Source organism: Phaenicophaeus curvirostris, chromosome Z (assembly GCF_032191515.1).
Source record: "Phaenicophaeus curvirostris isolate KB17595 chromosome Z, BPBGC_Pcur_1.0, whole genome shotgun sequence".
Classification (NCBI taxonomy): Eukaryota; Metazoa; Chordata; class Aves; order Cuculiformes; family Cuculidae; genus Phaenicophaeus; species Phaenicophaeus curvirostris.
Window position 1 is genome coordinate 57,732,016 of NC_091431.1, and position 17,445 is coordinate 57,749,460.

General features: G+C 43.2%; 1 protein-coding gene across 1 annotated transcript in view; it reads left to right on the forward strand.

Annotated features, from left to right (window-relative positions):
- The first annotated feature begins 11,375 nt into the window (after positions 1-11,375).
- The window catches only part of LOC138733710 (chondroitin sulfate proteoglycan 4-like), a 34,313-nt gene continuing 28,243 nt past the window's right edge, over positions 11,376-17,445 (forward strand). The window contains exons 1-2 of the mRNA XM_069881176.1: positions 11,376-11,472; positions 16,704-16,867. Coding sequence (XP_069737277.1) covers positions 11,376-11,472; positions 16,704-16,867 — 261 coding nt within the window. The remainder of the gene's footprint in view (positions 11,473-16,703; positions 16,868-17,445) is intronic.

Sequence of the window (17,445 nt, forward strand, 5' to 3'; positions counted from 1 at the left end):
ACACTTCACTGTAAGCATAAGATTCTCTCCCCTCCTTTAAAGATGAATAGGAGTGTGACTGGAAGCTCTGGGGTCTGCCTATGTAATAGTTATAAACTCTCTGGATTACTCTGGCTTTAGGGAAAATGCTGACAGGCTGTAAAAATAAACGATCAGGGAAATATCTGCCCTAATTCATTAGGATACTTATTATGCTTTCTGGTACCTATGTCTCAGCCACACACACACAGAAAGCTACCTACTGCCTGCAGGGCAGACAAGAAGTCAGGTACAAGCAAGGAATAAACTCTTCTGCTTTTTTTTTCGTTTATAGCATCCAAACTCCCTCTGTTTTGAAGCTCTGCTTGCCTTTGATTGCAGTGATGCTCCTTTGAAGAATTACTACTTTGAAACTTCCCCAGCAAGTGGACACATCTTTAAAGCAGCCTGAGGCAGCCTGGATACAGTCTGGGAAGTAATACTAGCACTTCACACACCTGGCCCTATTTCTGCTCTCAGGGCTAAGTCAGGTCCACTTGTGTGATGCAGCTGTTCAGTAAAGGTGAGCTTCCAGGTCCAGCTGCTGTTTTCAACCACCTCATCACTAGAGTGCCTGTAATAACCAGGCTGCTTCCAAAATGTAATTTTGGGGTTAAAATACCACACACCAGAACAAAGCGTTCACACCAGCTTTACTAGGGCACTGAGGGATCTGCCAGACAGGTTAAGTCAGGCATGCCTTTTCAAACTGACAACCTCTTTCTTAAGGAAATGAATGGATTAAAAATGAAAACAATCTTGCTCTTCTTTGTAGAAGGAACCGTCCTGGTTGGGAAATGCTGGGAAATGTGGCTGGATGATGTTAGCCACAGAGTGACAAAACCGGAAGCTATTCAAGAACTTTTCCTCCGAGCCTGCAAAAATTGTAGCCATTGGAATCAGCTTTTACTGGTGATCAAATCACCTCAAGACCTGCCTTGTATGCATGTTTCTATGTAGCAGATTAAAACTTTTTGACTAAATCCCAGCCCTGTCAAGCTCAATGCAAATGCTTTTTCTGATTTTAATAAGCCTTTGGGGTAGTACTGTTATTTGTCTCTTCATTCAAGGCCTTACATCACTGACTTTGTGGCATCTGCTTCATCAAGGACACTAGCTTCAATGGTCATTTTAATATTGTCTTTACTCAAAATCCCTCCTGTTTTCTCCCAGGTCCTCTCACCCAATGCAATGCTCCCAAGCACCTAGGTGCCAAACCAACAGCCCAGCCTTTAAAGCCCACTCTTCCAAACTCTGTTGCAAAACCTACATGATATATAAAATATTAACCCTATTAAACATTACAGAAACACATCATCTACTTTGATTCAAAATCTAGAGGCAGCACTATACAATGCTCCTTTTGCAGCACAGCTTATGTCAGTTTACCATTTCACTCTTTCCTCCATATTCATCCGACCTTTTTCCCATCCCACTGTTCTTGTTGCTAAACAGCCTATGCAGGCAAATAAATGATGAAGAGACTGAGAACTGGCAGAGAGTCCTCAAGAAAAAAACTGCAGTGAGGCAACTTGTTTAGTTATGAGAAAAAAACCCCAACATATCTTATGAAAAGTGTGTGAAACCAATTATGTCCAAATACTATGGAATAAAGAACCACAATGGTGAACATATGTCCTGTGTACTCCACTGGCTACAGGTTGCTGAGAGGCTTGTGGTAAATATTTCTGCAGCACAAGGGCCACACCAAACCCATCTGTGGTCCACACATCTGGCATGGGGAAGCTTAGGCGCTAGTCCAGCAGTTCCTGTGAGTCTGAGCTGTCGTTGAGAGAGGTCACTACCAGAGAGAAAGATGGGGCCTCTTGAGATCAGCACCATGATGGATGTCTCAGGTGGCAGCTGTTGTAGTTGTCCCCTCTGCTGCCAGATTTGAAGTAAATGGGTCTCCCCTGGATGGGGACAATCTGGTCTGTGGACTAAGGCAGAAATAGACTTTCTGAAGGAAAAGGGGAAGGTGTGAGGTAAGGCCCTTCTGTGACTATGTGTGGATGGCTGAATATTATTCTTGTCACTTGTGTTATGAAGGACAGTTTCAAATCAGAAATTAAACAAGAGAAGGCTGAAAAGAACAGTGAGGATATTGAGAACTTAATTTGTAAGTGGAGGCTAGACAGATTAGGCTTGTTCAGCCAGGGCTGAGAGGGAAAAGAGTGCCACCTACAAATACACTGAGGAGAAAGCTCAGCACCAAGGTTTTGATAACAGTTAAGATTAAAAAGCAATGTTGGCACAAGTGAGGTGTCAGCTGCCCATAAAATCAGAAGTTTCCAAACCATGGAATAATCAAGTTCAGGGACAGCTTTGCAAAGAGGGAATTGGGTACAGAGCAAGGATATGATCAAGACATCTGAGTGTTGTAAGATAAAGTTCGAGAAATGAATAGCAGTAATTATTATATGAGATAATGTCTGCAGTAGCTGCAATGGGGAATTTAATAATTTAGGTGGTCCCTTCCATCCTACGTTATTATGCAACTGCAGCCAACATTATTCTGTACCTGCAGTCAACAGAAAAGAGACACTCTTGTTACTTCTAAGGCAAGTGCTTTAATATAAGCAAACCAGTCAAAATCGTGAAGGCTGTGAAAACAGCTAGCATGAGCCAGAGATAAATGAGTCTTATAAAGAAAGTCTTATAAAGCTATAGCTCTACAAAACACGTTTGCAAATGCACCTCTTAATGTAGGCAGTCTGAATGAGAGCCATGTGAGTATGGGAGAAGGAGGGATGTAAAGGTATCACTCACTTCTGGTTATGTTAAAGGCAGGACATGAAAAAGCACCAGATACTCAATCTGAACAATAATGATGCTGAGGACAGTTGTCATAAATCCAGGATTCATTAGGTGAAAGAAAGATTCCCATTATTGTAAGAATCTGAGCAATTTGCACAGGCAAATCACAAAAACATGAAAGTTTGGATGAAGATAGAAGATTTTCCTACAGAGTAAGGGTCTAATCAAAGTGGCCTGAGTTACAAACAACAATCAGGAAGCAATTGATTAGCAGGAGTGGCATGAAAAGCCTGTGGAAGCCAAAAAGGATTAGTAAAGATGCATAAATCAGTGTAGCAGAGTGCCTCAGAAAAGCAAGACTCAAAACTCTATGAAGATAACTTTTTTTTTCTATTTATCTGTATCTGTTCAGCATTCTGACATATATTGCTTATAAATGTGCTGCCACAGTGTCTGGTCCCCAGATAGTCTCTAAGTCGGCCACGTCATAGAATGTAGAAGATGTTTTTCACTAAAACCTAACAACTTAAATTCTGCAAATGTCTTGAGGGAGACAATGCACCACTGCCCTGGAAGTGAGGCCCTCTCCAGGGAGTTGCTTTTCTCTTTCAGTGCTCTGAAGCCAGGGGCTTGAAAGCATTTTCTTTAGCACCATCCTTTTGAGCTACTCTGCCTCCTTTGACCTGCACAGAAGTGGAATTCCAGTCTCCTCCCTGTGCTAAGATAACTTGCATAGTTTTGCTGTAGACGTGTTTCTATTTTTTCTTTGCTGGACTTTCGGCTGACTAACAGTTGTTTTGCTTTGGCAGACAAGGGTGAAGATCTGGTTCAAGACTTCCAGTTCTGACAGATTATCTCTGAGGAAGCTTCTGGAGTTGCAATCTTTGAATAGGTTCCCTTGAAAGAAATGGCCTGAGACCTGCATACAGTTTTGCAGAAGAGAGGACATCAAACTGCAACACTTAGCGCTGAACTTAGTATTTCTTTTTAAGGTATTTATACAAATGCTGCACAAACGTGTAAATATCTGGGATAAAAATGCACATCTTTACATGCTGAAACTGAACAAACAAAATTAGTACAAGCTAAGGCTACTGAATTGTTCAGTGCACTCCTCACATTTGTTTTAATATCCATAGTTTAATTTCAATAACACTATAAAAACTAATATACTCACTATTATATTCTCTAAACTAAGGAACTCTGTGCTAACAAACAATGAGAGATTGATCTGTGACTAGGAGAGAAAACACAGAGAGCATCTAATATTTGCTAGCATTTATCCTGCAGGGAATAAGGTAGAGTCTATACCATGGCAGGATCATAATATACCCACATCTTCATGCCATGTCTTTCCTAGATCTGTATTGCTTTAGCAGAAAGAACAGCCTTTAGTAGTGCAATTGATCTGCCGTGATAGTTCAGACATGAACATGAATACAGCAGGTCCTTCACCGCATGGCCTACAGATGTAGGCACAGCTGCAAACTGATGTAAACCTTACCATCTGCAGGGAAAAAAAGAGGAGGAGGAGTATGCCTAAGCCTTCACCCCATGGATAGCTCCAGGGACAATATGCACTCTCTGGCCTGCCTGCATGGCTGTGATTTTCCTCTTGCCCTTGTAACATTATGGCACTGGAGATCTCTATTGGGTTGGCCACATGAGCATCCCAATAAGGACTATCACTTAGTACCTTCTTGTCAAAGGCACACTATTTCAGAGCAGGTAAAGGGCACTACCACACACCAGTGTCATCCTACCAATTTCTTCACTGAATCCTCCAAGAGTCAAACCTCTTCCTCCTAGGAGCAGCTGCTTTAGTCTTGCACATTATGGTCTCCCACAGCCCAAGCCGTATTCTAAATCCCAGTGGCAAAGAATAATCTATCAATTTGAGCTACTGAGGACTGTCAGTCCTGGGTGCACAGAAACTTCTCTTTCAGATATGTACAATCTTCAAAATTGATTTAGGAACATGTATGGACCAGAGCCTTACCACTTGTGTGATGCACCTAAGCATTTTTTGGAAAGCCTGTTTTCATTGCAAACGTGTCACCTGAACTTCAAGGTGCTGAGCATTAACAGCTGCCATTGACTTCAGTAAAAATTCTGTTTTCTAACTTGAAAACTCAGAACCACATGGTCAGTCTTTTAAATCTTCAACGAGATCACAATAAGAGCACGGATTTAATAGAACAGGATCGTCATAATTTAAATTATGAGAACAATAATGTAAGAGGTTATTTCACTCCATTTTAAATGCTGAATTTAAATATCCTTTTTACTGAAAAAATTAAAATCCTTACTAACAATGGCCTTTTTTAAATCTACTAGGCTTGCTCAATGAAACACTGGAAAACTTGGAATTTAGAAGTTGAATGCTGGTTGATCCCATCTGAATTGAATCGCTCCTCCATTTTCCCCAGAAGCTCTATTTCAACATTTTCATTTAGAAGGTACTATGTACTTAGAGAAAAAAATATTTTCTTGCAGCCCCAGGACTCCCTCTAGTGTCACTCCATCCAGGCTTTTTGGGGATCTGCATGGACCATTGCAAGTTTCTGTTTTCTTTTGATGAAGACCAGATATTACATCCATAACTTCTTACTTATATCTGAGATGTTAAGAGGCTTTGGTCCACTATGCTGCCCCTCCACTTAGGAAATCCAAGTTGAATATTTATGTTAAAATAAAATGAAGTGTTCAAATTGTCATTTTAATGCAACAAGTTTTGGGTTACTGCTACTTTATCTAAAGACTTAATTTCTGTTTAGCTGGAGTTGTTTACATTAGTAGCACAAGACATCTCTTGACCACTTGCAGTCAGCGCTCGGTCTTTCCCATCAGAATTACCCAGGCACTTCTTAGGAGTGTATGTTACTTTACCACAATGGTAATTTCAGCATAATCTATCCAAACCCAAAGAAATCTGACAGAAATTCTTTCAAAACAAGTGGAGAGTTTTGTTTGCTTTTAAATTGGTTGAAAGCCTGTCAGAACCCTAAAGGAGTCTTGGCTACAGCAGCAATTTGCAAAGAAGAGTATTATTCATCAAAAATTGAATAGAAACTAATCTCCAAAGTGGCGTCTGGTACCACATGAAACTCCTTTCTTTTCAGTGAAACATTTCTCTGACCAAATCCAATAAAAAGATATCAAAGTATAGTGTATTACAGTGGTCAGTAACATCAGATGTTCTACTTCAGCTAACAGACTGATTAGCTGGTGGATGCAAACAAGCAGACTTCTATTGTTAGCACGGAAGAATCTGCCAACCAGCTGAACATTTTTTTTTTCACATTTGCACAGAAATACTCAGCTCTGAGCATGACTGCTGGATATGCAGCTGGCATACAGAAACCATAGTACCCAAGAGGAAGAAAGAACACAAATGAGAACATTTTACATACCAGATCTGCGCCTGTCTGACCATATGACAAGGATTTTTTTGTGCAGGAAACAAGCCCTGTCATGCTTTCAAGACACGAGAACTTTGAGTGATAAAAAATGAAAGCTGATTAAAAAAACCCAACATCTTCCTTTGGAAACTCCAGAAACAAAGGAAAATTCAGATTTACAATTTTTAAGAAACCTAAGCCCTGCTGAAACCTAGTAGGACTCAGGTTTGGAAACTGCTGAATTGACTGAAGAAAATGTGATAGGCCATTTAGGCCTTTCTGAAAACGGACCTTTCTCTTCTCAGTAGTCTCTTAACATTTGTTTTAAACGACCTTGGAGATTTGTGTCTGAGACACACCATCACAGAATGGATGAGGTGAGAAAATATCTCTGAAGACTGTCCAGTCCAACCCCTCTGTTCAAAGAACAGTCATCTACAGAAGGTTGCTCACGGCTGTATCCTGTAAAGTCTTGAATATGAACAAGGATGGAGACCCCACATCTTGTCTGAGCAACTTGTTCCAATGTCTGACCACTTCCAGTGTGAGGAAGGTTTTTATGTTTAAGTGAAATTTCCTGTATTTCAGTTTCTGTTCATTAGTTCAGTAGCTGTTGTCCTTTCACTAGATACAGCAGTCCTACTCCCTCTTCTTCATGAGCTCCCATCGTCTGTTCATAGACACAGATGAGATCCCCCCAAGCCTTCTGTTCTCCCTTCTCCTGTGTCAGAGTGGATTGTCTTTCTTTGGATGAGAGGTAGTTTTGGAAGGAGCATACTAAGAAAAAGTTTACTTTGTTTAATGAAAATATTAGTTCAGTGACTGCTGAGTTACTCACTAGAGTTACATGTAATATACGAATTGACTGATCACATTTTTATGACTGTATGGTGTAGCTACAATGCGAAATAAATTGTAAGTTCCACCTACCCTACAATAAATGCATCATGCTCCCCAATTTCATCCTACACAATGAATCACAAGGTATTTTGATTTGTTTTCCCCTTCTCTGAACTCAGACTGCCAGTGAATGATCCAGTCCAGCATAGAAGTAGCCCTGCTTCCACAGCATCCTGCATGTGGCTCACCAACCCTGCAAGTGATACTGGGGCTCTTGCTCTCCCTGTCACGCTCTCTCTGCATTTAGCCCCAAAACACCTTGTACGTGTATGAAGTCCCATTTATCCACCTCCTGCTTCTTATCCAAGCATCCTGCTGCACTACTTCTTTCCTACAGTGGTTTTGAAGGCCTACAGTGCAAGTGATGCTGTCCCTTTCGAAGGATATCCAAGGACTCTCAAGGCAAAATTCTCTGCACAGTGTTAGGGAAGCCGAGGTGGGGATATGTTAAAGCCAGACCTGTGCAACGGCAAAACTTTTCTCCAGGCTTCCCTGCTGCAGCATAGAGTTTCATTGCCGTGCAGTTGGAGGTCTACTTTTCCAGCCTCAGTCATACTATGGATTGTTATCCCATGTTAAATTCTTTTTTTCCCTTCTTGTTCAAATCTCAGACTGGTACTTTTTTACAATTCCTTCTCTAGGTTTTCACAAAACTTTGGGTGCCAGTTTGAAGAGAATGAAGTTTATCAGGCCTCTGTCTTTGAGATCTTTCATAAAGCTGTTAAGTGCTATCTGGGTGAAGATCACTCTCTGTGATTTTCCTCTGGGCACAGATCCAACCTCCCGCCACATATATTATTCTAAAAATGTAAAGACAGCAAAGCCTGCCAGAATTTGCTAAGAAAAATCTAGACTAAGTGATGACTGCAAACCTCAAAGGAAGAGAAGACCAGACGGCTGACCCAGAAAAGAGATTCTTGCCATCACCATTTTTCATCTTTCTCCAGTTTTGGAATATTATCTCGTTTACTTACTCTGGTTGCTTAGTGTCAGATTTCAGGTCACAAATTCCAGTCCTATGTGTAAGGGAGTAGCAAGTTAAAAAAATAACTGACTTGTTGAGACACATTGCAATGTGCCCTGCCAGCTGATAACATCAGAGAAAAACTTTACGACTACAAGGCTGTTCCTGGCAGTGATGATGTATGTAACTAATGCATGTCTGCACATTTGAATTAAATACAATAAGTGGCTTATACAGAAGTAGTTCAAGTATGAGCTTTAAAAAATTTTCTAAACTGAAACCTAGTGCTTTCAAGCACAGGACACCAATGATGAGGTGTGAAATGTAGAACTGTGCCTCATTTAGGTCCTGTAGTTGTTGAAATCACCCCACTTTATGCTCCCTCTAGGTGTTATGTGTTTCTTCCACGAAGAGGTATGATGTATTTCTTTATGTGCAGTATGCAAATGCTGTGAGGGACGGGTCATCTCCAGTCAAGAGAAGGGAAGGCTTCGGGAACACCTAGGAGCAGCCCCCTCCTGCTGCTAGGCTGGACACTGAGAGGTTGTGCAGCGGTGGGTGACTGGCTGTGCTACGAATGGCACTCAGGCAGAGCTCACCTGCTGCAGAGACAAAACCACAGCTGAGGGGAAAGCCAAGCCTGTCCCTGGGGTGGTAGGCAGCCCACGGATGCTCCGCAGCCTGTGTCCTCAGGTGTTTTTAAGATGTGAACAGCAATGCCCCGCAAAGCCTGGTCTGGCTGCACGGTGTAACCAAAGGCTGACCTGGCCAGTGCATCCCAGGCTTGTGAGCCTGAGTGGCAGGGTGGCTGCTGCTGCCCCAGGGGGTCTCCCAGGGCTGCGGGTGGCTTGTGCCCGAGACGGTGTGACCAGTGTGGGCCAGTGGGTGATGCTGCACCTAGAATGCTGTGTTCTGTTTTGGGCCACTCACTCCCAATGACGTTGAGGGGCTGGAGGCCAGCATTGGAGTTTGTGTGGGGTCTGGGGCCCTGGTGTTATGAATCTTAGAAGCACAGAATCACCAGGTAGGAAAAGACCTCTGAGATCATTGAGTTGACCACACCTATCTACCACTAAACCACATCCGTAAGTACCTCATCTACCTGTCTTTTACATACTTCTAGGGATGGTAACTCAGTCACTTTCCTGGGCAGCTGTACCAGTGCCTGGTAACCCTTTTGGTGAAAATTTTTTTCCTAATGTCCAATCTGAGGCCATTCCCCTTTGTCCCATCACCTGTCACTTGGGAGAAGAGACCAGCACCCACCTCTCTGCAATTCGCTTTCAGGTAGTTGTAGAGAGCAATAAGGTCTCCTCTCAGTCTCCTCTTCTCCACGCTAAACAACCCCAGTTCCCTCAGCCGCTCCTTGTAAGACTTGTTCTCCAGCTCCTTCACCAGCTTCGCTGCTCTTCTTTGGACACTTTCCAGAGCCTCTACATCCTTCTTGTGGTGAGGGGCCCAGAACTGAACACAGGATTTGAGGTGCAGCCTCACCAGTGCTGAGTACAGGGGCAGAATAACCTCCCTCAACCTGCTGGCCACGTTTTTTCTGATACAAGCCAAGATGCCATTGGCCTTCTTGGCCACCTGGGCACACTGCTGGCTTACGTTCAGTTGGCTGTCAACCAACACCTCCAGATCCTTCTCCTCCAGGCAGCTTCTCCTAGTCTGTAGCACTGCACAGGGTTGTTGTGTCCCAAGTGCAGGACCCAGCATCTGGCCTTGTTAAACCTCATCGAATTGGTCTCAACCCAGTGGTCCACCCTGTTCAGATCCCTTTGCAGAGCCTCCCTACCCTCCAGCAGATCCATGCTTCCACCCAGCTTAGTGTCATCTGTGAACTTGCTAAGGGTGCACTCAATGCCTTCATGGAGGTCATTGATAAAGACATTGAACAGGGCTGGACCCAGCACTGAGCCCTGGGGACACCACTTGTGACTGGCCTCCAGTTGGATTTGACTCCATTTTCCACAACTCTTTCGGCCTGGCCGTCCAGCCAGTTTTCCAGCCAGAAGAGGTGTGCGAGGAGTGGAGGGGAGACCTTATTGCCCTCTACACCTGCTTGAATGGTGGCTGTAAGCGAGGCAGGTGTTGGTCTCTTCTCCCAGGTAACGAGCAATAGGCTGTCATGGTGCACTTTAAAGGAAAGTGAGTTCTTTTTCCGGGCATGGGGACAGAGCAATTCAGAATCACTCAAAGGTAGGGATGTGCATGGTATCTTTCACTAAACAAGATGCATGTCCTTAAAACACAAATGATCAAACAACCTGCACAGGACAGAACACAGACAGGAAAAGCCCCAGCTGCAAATATTACCTGACAGCCCATCAGTGGTAATGCCTGACAACTCTGTACCAATCTGCTTACCCGAGCAGCAAAACAGCACTGAGAGCTCTAATGCTGCCTTAAGTCAAACCCAAAATCAAAACAAAACTGGCTGCTACAGCCCGCTGCAGCTGCATGTGTTGCAAAGCAGGAAAAGGGAGAAAAGATAGGAAAGGATAAAAGAGAGGAATAGTTGCAAGGGATGAAATATATTCATCACCTTAGGAACTCAACATGTAGCATCATGTGTTTCTTTGTCTGATGGGTCCAGAAGATGGTGGTTGTTCACACAAAACACACAAACACAAGACAAATAGAGAGGGACACAGGCAGAGAGAGACACAGACAAAGAAGTACAAGGTCCTACACCTGTTTCAGGGCAATGTGTGGTTTCAATACAGGCTAGGGGATGATGTGGTTGACAGCAGCCCTGGGGAGAAGGATTTGGGGTGCTGGCTGATGAGAAGCTTGACATGAGCTGGCAATGTGTGCTCACAGCCCAGAAGGCCAACCGTGTCCTGGGCTGCATCAAAAGAACCGTGGCAAGTAGGTCAAGGGAGGCGATTCTGCCCCTCTATTCCTGTCTTGTGAGACCCCACCTGGAGCATTGTGCCCCGTTCTGGAATCCTCAACATAAGAAGGATATGGAGCTGTTGGAATGGGTCCAGAGGAGGGCTACAAGGATGGTCAGAGGGCTGGAACACCTCCCATATAAGGACAGGCTGAGAGGGTTGGGGTTGTTCAGCCTGGAGAAGGGAAGGCTTCGAGGAGGCTTTATAGCGACCTTCCACTACCTGAAGGGGCTGCAAGAAAGCTGGGGAGGGGCTGCTCACAAAGGCTTGTGGTGACAGGACTGGGGGCAATGGGTATGAACTAGAGAGGGTCGCGCCCAGCCTCAAGCACGCGGCAGGGGGCGGGGCCGGACCGCGAGGGGGCCGGGGCAGCGGGGGCCCCCGCTGCCCCGGCCCCGTCGCGGTCCGGCCCCGCCCCCCGCGCGGCTCGGCCCCGCCATGGCGGGCAGGGGGGGCGGCGGGATGGCCGCGCTGCTGCTGCCGCTGCTGCTGCCGCTGCTGCTGCCGCCGCCGTCCGTGCGGCCGGCTCCCGCAGGTAGGGCTGCCCGCGGCGGCCGGCGGCGCTGCGGGACGGACGGCACCTGCGCGGCGGGCGGGGGCGGCGCTGGCCGGGAGGGGGCGCTGTGCGGGGATGGGGGATCGCTGTGAGCGGGGGGCGGTCGCTGTGCATGGGGGAGGGAGGTCCAGAGGAGGCCACGGACATGGTGCGAGGTCTGGAGCACCTCACGTACGAGGAGAGTGTGGGTCGTTCATCCTGGAGAAGAGAAGGCTCCGAGGAGGCCTTAGAGCAGCTTCCAGTACTTAAAGGGGGCTCCAGGAAAGCTGGGGAGGGGCTCTTTATCAGAGAGTGCAGGGACAGGATGAGGGGTAATGGCTTTAAGCTGAAAGGGTAGATTTAGATTAGATATTAAGAAGAGATTTTTTGCTGTGAGGGTGGTGGAACACTGGAACAAGTTTTCCAGGGAAGCTGTGGATGCCCCATCCCTGGAGGTGCTCAAGGCCAGGCTGGATGAGGCTTTGAGCAACCTGACGTATTGATAGGTACCCATGGCAGGGAGGTCTGGAGCTGGATGATGTTTAAGGTCACTTCAAACCCAAACTATTCTATGTCAGGTAATCACTTTGGCTCAGTCATTCTGAAAAAAATGGTTCCAGCTCTGTACTTCAGCACAAACAAAACATGCAAGAGCTACAAACATTTTAAGTAATAGAGACAGTATTTGTGGAGCATATTAGGGAATTCTCTTTGGAGAGACTGTCATCTCTTCTGGTGGTGCAGCAGTGGAACCTGGGTACAAAGCTGTGTTACCTGGAAGCAGCTAGAGAAATGGTTTGGTTCTGTGAGACAGCTTTAGGCATGTTTATAGTGCAGAACATGAGTCTGTGCAATAGTTGCTCTGTAACACCCCATTCTGCCTTTTTTCTGGCATACGACCTCGTTACAGTGGCTACCTGGAATTTGTTACTCTTTCACTAACTTTCTCCCTTTTTAATCTGTCTCAACTTGAGCTATACAATCTGAGTAAACAAGGCTTTTAAAAGTTATTATTATCATAACATCTTATTTATATTTGGTATAAATATGCTCTGAACACTTGTTCCCATCACTCAAATCCTATCCCAAGGGAGAGTCTTCCTGTTATATTTATGATGGAGTTTGCATGGTATTTTTTCCTGTGGTTTGGAGGAACAAAGTTGGGAACTATATCTTAATCCATTGGGACCAGCATGTTCCATCTTAGTTACAGTGGAAGCTATTTGGGGCTTAAGGTGTCCCATTGTTTGCCTAGAGTCTAGTGCCTGAGGGCATTTAACGAGGCCGTCAAGCTGTACTTGCGGTAGCCTGAAAGTATTTTTACTGTGTGGAAACCTGCCTTCATCTCAAGACTCCACAACTCCTCCGCCTCTCACTGGAGCACCCTGAAAGACTTGGTAGTACAAAAGCAACATGTCAATACTAAAACCACAGCTGCTCGGTTTTGAGAATGGAGGGACAAAGGCAGAGAGGATGGACAAAGTTTTACCACTCTGGTTTCTCGGCACCCCTGAAGTGAGCCCTCACAGGATGTGCTTAATCATCTATATTACTGTGAAAATTTTGCTCTACAAGGTCACAAGTTTTTCACCAACTGCAGAGAGAAACAGGCTTCACTCTTAGACAGAGCCTCTACTTGAAAATCCAAAATAGCAGAGTGTCAAAAACATACCTCACCTCACTACAAGAAGGACATTCTGTTGCTGGAGTATGTCCAGAGGAGGGTGATGAAGCTGGAGAAGGGTCTGGAGCACAAGGAGCAGCTGAGGCAACTGGAGTTGTTTAGCCTAGAGAAGAGGAGGCTGAGGGGAGACCTTATCACTTTCTACAGCTACCTGAAAGAAGACAGTAGCAAGACAGGTGTTGTTCTCTCAAGTAACAAGTGATAGAACAAGAGACCAACATCAGATGGTCTAGGACAAAATGTACCCTTTTCAAAAGCTGTGACACCAGATTAATTTTGAGGTCACTCATAACATGGTTTTAGCCAGAAATCATTCTAATGGTGCCTGCTTTAGTGAACTTGACTCCTGTACTGTATTAACACACTTCTTAGTTTGGTGAATACTGAAGTAGAGATCGCACCAAGCTTCTGTAGGTGGTCTTGGAGCAGTGCATAGGCTCATGTTGGGTTCCTTGCACCACCTTCAGTGATAGATTTTAACTCTAAAGTGTTTTATGGAAAGCAAAAGCTTTAACTTCTTTTCCTTTTACTTTTCCAGGAAATTCATTAGTGCAAACACCAAAATATTTCCCAATAGCACACTACAAAATATTGACTCTGCAACTTAATTGCTAGTTGTTCTAAATTGTGCCTAGTAATTAATGGATAAGTTTATCTTTCTGCTCAATTGCTTCCCCCCAAATAAAATGCTATTCCCCACATACTTAAGCCTAATGAGAATTTTATATCATTAGAAGTTATTTTCAAGTTCTATCAGCAGTCATGAGTTGATTCAGAAATTCAGCTATGAAATTTGGAGGCTGTATTACAGCGTTCATAATGAAACTTTCAGGACAACATCTGTGAAAGCTGTGGGTTTCATTTGTTAATTTCTGAGGAACCTCACTGGTAAAATTATTATTATTTTACTTGCCAGCTCTGTGGGGGTGCAAGGATGTAATGTAGGAAAATGACTGTTAGAGCTTGTTAGAGTCTCAATAGGGTGAAGAGAAGGGTCTGTCTTCTTGAGATGAATCCTTCTTGTACCCATAACATTATATTGATATTCTGACATTAGTACAATCACTGAAGGAAATGGAGTAATCTGCTGGTTAAGACTGGTTAGACAGCTGGGTTATGCTTCCTGTGGTCTTCAGTAGGGCAGTTTTTCTGTGCCTCATTTGCTGAAATGGAGATTGGGAACCTCCTCTCCCTTACCTGCATTATTGGACCCAAAGCACCATATGGATGATCTCATGTAGTCTCATGTGCAGTAGATAGAAAACAGTGATGGCCCTAGCTACTGCTGTTATGTGAAGTTACCATAATATAACAATTAGAAACGCTTAATCTGTTTCCTAGCTTATTATTAAAATATCGTCCTTGCTTACATTGGGGTTTTGTCTCCAATTTTGTTATTCCAATACGTGCTTTAAAAACTGGGGTCTGTCATTATTAACCCTGCAGTAATAGCATTTGTGTGTAGACCCAACTGGCATTGATTCTCTGTATAGATTTCATGGAAGACCTGTGAGGCATATTAGACCTATTTGGTGGAAGCTTCTTTTATACTATAAGCAACTGTTGGGGAAGAATTCCTTTTTGCTGAACTTGAAATCAATTTTTCAATGCACATTAGTGACTATTCCTTGCAAGAAGTATGTGTACCACAATAATCTAAAAATCTTTCCTTTATTTCTCCGGGTGCTCATTATAACACACTATTACATAGCTTTTGGCTGTAGGGTTTGCTGAAATCTTATTCTTGGGAAATCGGCCTAGAATGTCTATGCAGATTTTTAGATACTATTAGTGATTGTTTAATGAAACAGCTGGTTACCAAGCCCTTTGCTTTGGTACACTGTAATGTGCAGAACGCAGTTCAGAGTTTGACTTAAAGCCATTACTTTATGAGAGTCACCAAAGTGTGTTAGATTCAGTAGAGGGACAGCTAATAGTAAACTATTAAACCTCAAAAGCCCTCTGCAGGTATGCTTAATTTTAAAAAGAACTATGTTAAAATGAGAAAGTTGTCTCAGAATGAAGCTAAAAGCTGTAAAATAAATATTTACCCTGTGGTGTCCTTAGAGGGTTGTGCCCAAACGCAACTGAAAGGAGCATAAACCCTAGCAGATGTAATGTGAAAATTGACAGGCCTGAAAAAAAAGGTCAAGGATCAGCTAGCTGAAGGAATCAAAGCTTTACTAAATCCTTCTTAAATACATCAAGAATGAAAACCCTGCAGAGGGTCTGTGCAGTTGATTAAGTTATTGGTATAAAAGAAGCACTCAGAAAGTGCATGGCTGCTGCAGAGAAGCTAAACAAAATGATGCTTACAGCTGATTGGGAAGATTCCCAAACTGAAACTCCCTTTTCTTGGGGTAACGAGAGGGGCTGACCTAAAAATCTCAAGGGAAAAATTGCTTACTTGCTGAGAGTAATGTCTGATCTCATGCTTTAAACTCCCTGGGAACCTGAAGCTTGGAGGCAGGCAGATTTTGGGCCAGTGTTTGAAACAAGAATAACTAGAGGACTGGCATCCATACCATTCAAATTTATAGGTACTGTAATGGAGGATAAAAGATGCAGAAGTAAGTAGAATCTACTTGGGAAGAGTCAGTAGGATTTCTTTAAAGATATATTCTGTTTTACAAACCACTTAAAGTTTTCTTGATGGAAACAGGATTTAGAATCTGTAAAGGCATTTTGTAAAGTTCAACATCTAAGGGTTTTGAGCAGCCAGTGGAGGAATGCAGGGCTTTGAATAAAGAAATGGGTTAAAAGATAGGATTTTTTTGTGTAGGAGGGAAGTTACCAGCAGAGTTTTTGAGGATTTGGTCTTGGAACCTGTGCTGTTCAGTATGGTAATAACAGGAATGGTAAAGGTAGTGAGTAGTCAAATGAGAAAGTTTGCTTGTTAGTGTTCTTCCAGGCCAGTAAAGAGGGGAGAAGAGAATAAAGGATTGCAGGAGGCCTATACAGAACAGCAGCACTGGCGAACAGGGAAGCAGGGGTGGGTGGAGGCTGCATCTTGGAAACGAAAGGACTTCAGCCTGGGAAAGAGATGGATGAGAACATATGAAAAAATGACGCACATGGTAGGTGACCTGTGGGTCTGGTCTTCAGATACTGCAGAGAATGGCTCTGATGGAGATCTAAGAGCATATTGCAGAAGATATTTCCAAAGAGAAACTAGAGGAGTAATTCAGAGAGAAATCCTTCGGCAGTTACAAAACTGACAAGCTCAGGAAAACACCTGAAGCAAAAAAAGGATTGCAAGAGTATTTGTAGGAAAGTATTAAATAGGATTGTACTGTTCTTACTATTCCCTGTTGTCACTGTTGGAGGTAGAATACTGGGCTGTATTAACTCCTTGTCCATACTGGTCACTGGTCTCATCCATTTGCTTGGACTGGTGCAACGATACTTGAGATCTATTTTCATTCATATATAAATAAGAATTTGAAGAAATAGTATGTATTTTTATGTATATATATTTAGCTGTAGATAAGGAAAATATTTTTTTTTTTGAGTGACTAAATCTTCTGTTTTCCCTTCTTTATTTCAGTATCATTTTATGGTGATAGCTTTGTGCAGCTGAACATGGCAGAAGCATCCTCTCAGACATCCATACAGTTGCGATTTCGAACAAACAAGCCACATGGACTGCTTTTTCTTGCAGCTGGGCAGAAGGATTATTGTCTAATGGAACTACGCTCAGGAAATTTGCAGGTGTGTTTTATAACTACGGCTAAAAAGATGTGTGTAGCCTCTGTTGTTTAGTGTTTTTCTTCAAGCTGTTGTCTATAGAAATTCTCAAAGTTTATGTTTAAAAACAAGGCAAGTCAACATAATATTATCAATTATTTCAGAATATAGTATTTATTTCTTACAATGCTAGTTATTAAAATTGGCCTCTAAAAACTTCTGAGATCTCTGGATCTTAAGATTGAGATCATAGTGTTTGAAGCATGAGGTTCAGCAAAGGCAAAATTTGAGATGTGATAGTTTTAGCATCATAGAAGATGTTTGGATGCAAATAATAGTTTTTTTACAAAATAAGTTCTTTGAAAGATCATTGTCACTTGGGTTCTTAGGAGCTGTTGGTCCTAGCAGAACTGCAGAGGAGTCCATTTCCTCTTCTGTAATTATTCAAGTCATATTTGTGATGGCAAGTAAACCTACACCACCTTTTAGTGGGATTTTGTTTTTTTCAATTATATTTAGCAACTTATGTGCTTAATATGGAAATTTATGAAAGTTTATTAACTGTTTATTAATATATGATTGTGAAAAATACCACTTTGGAT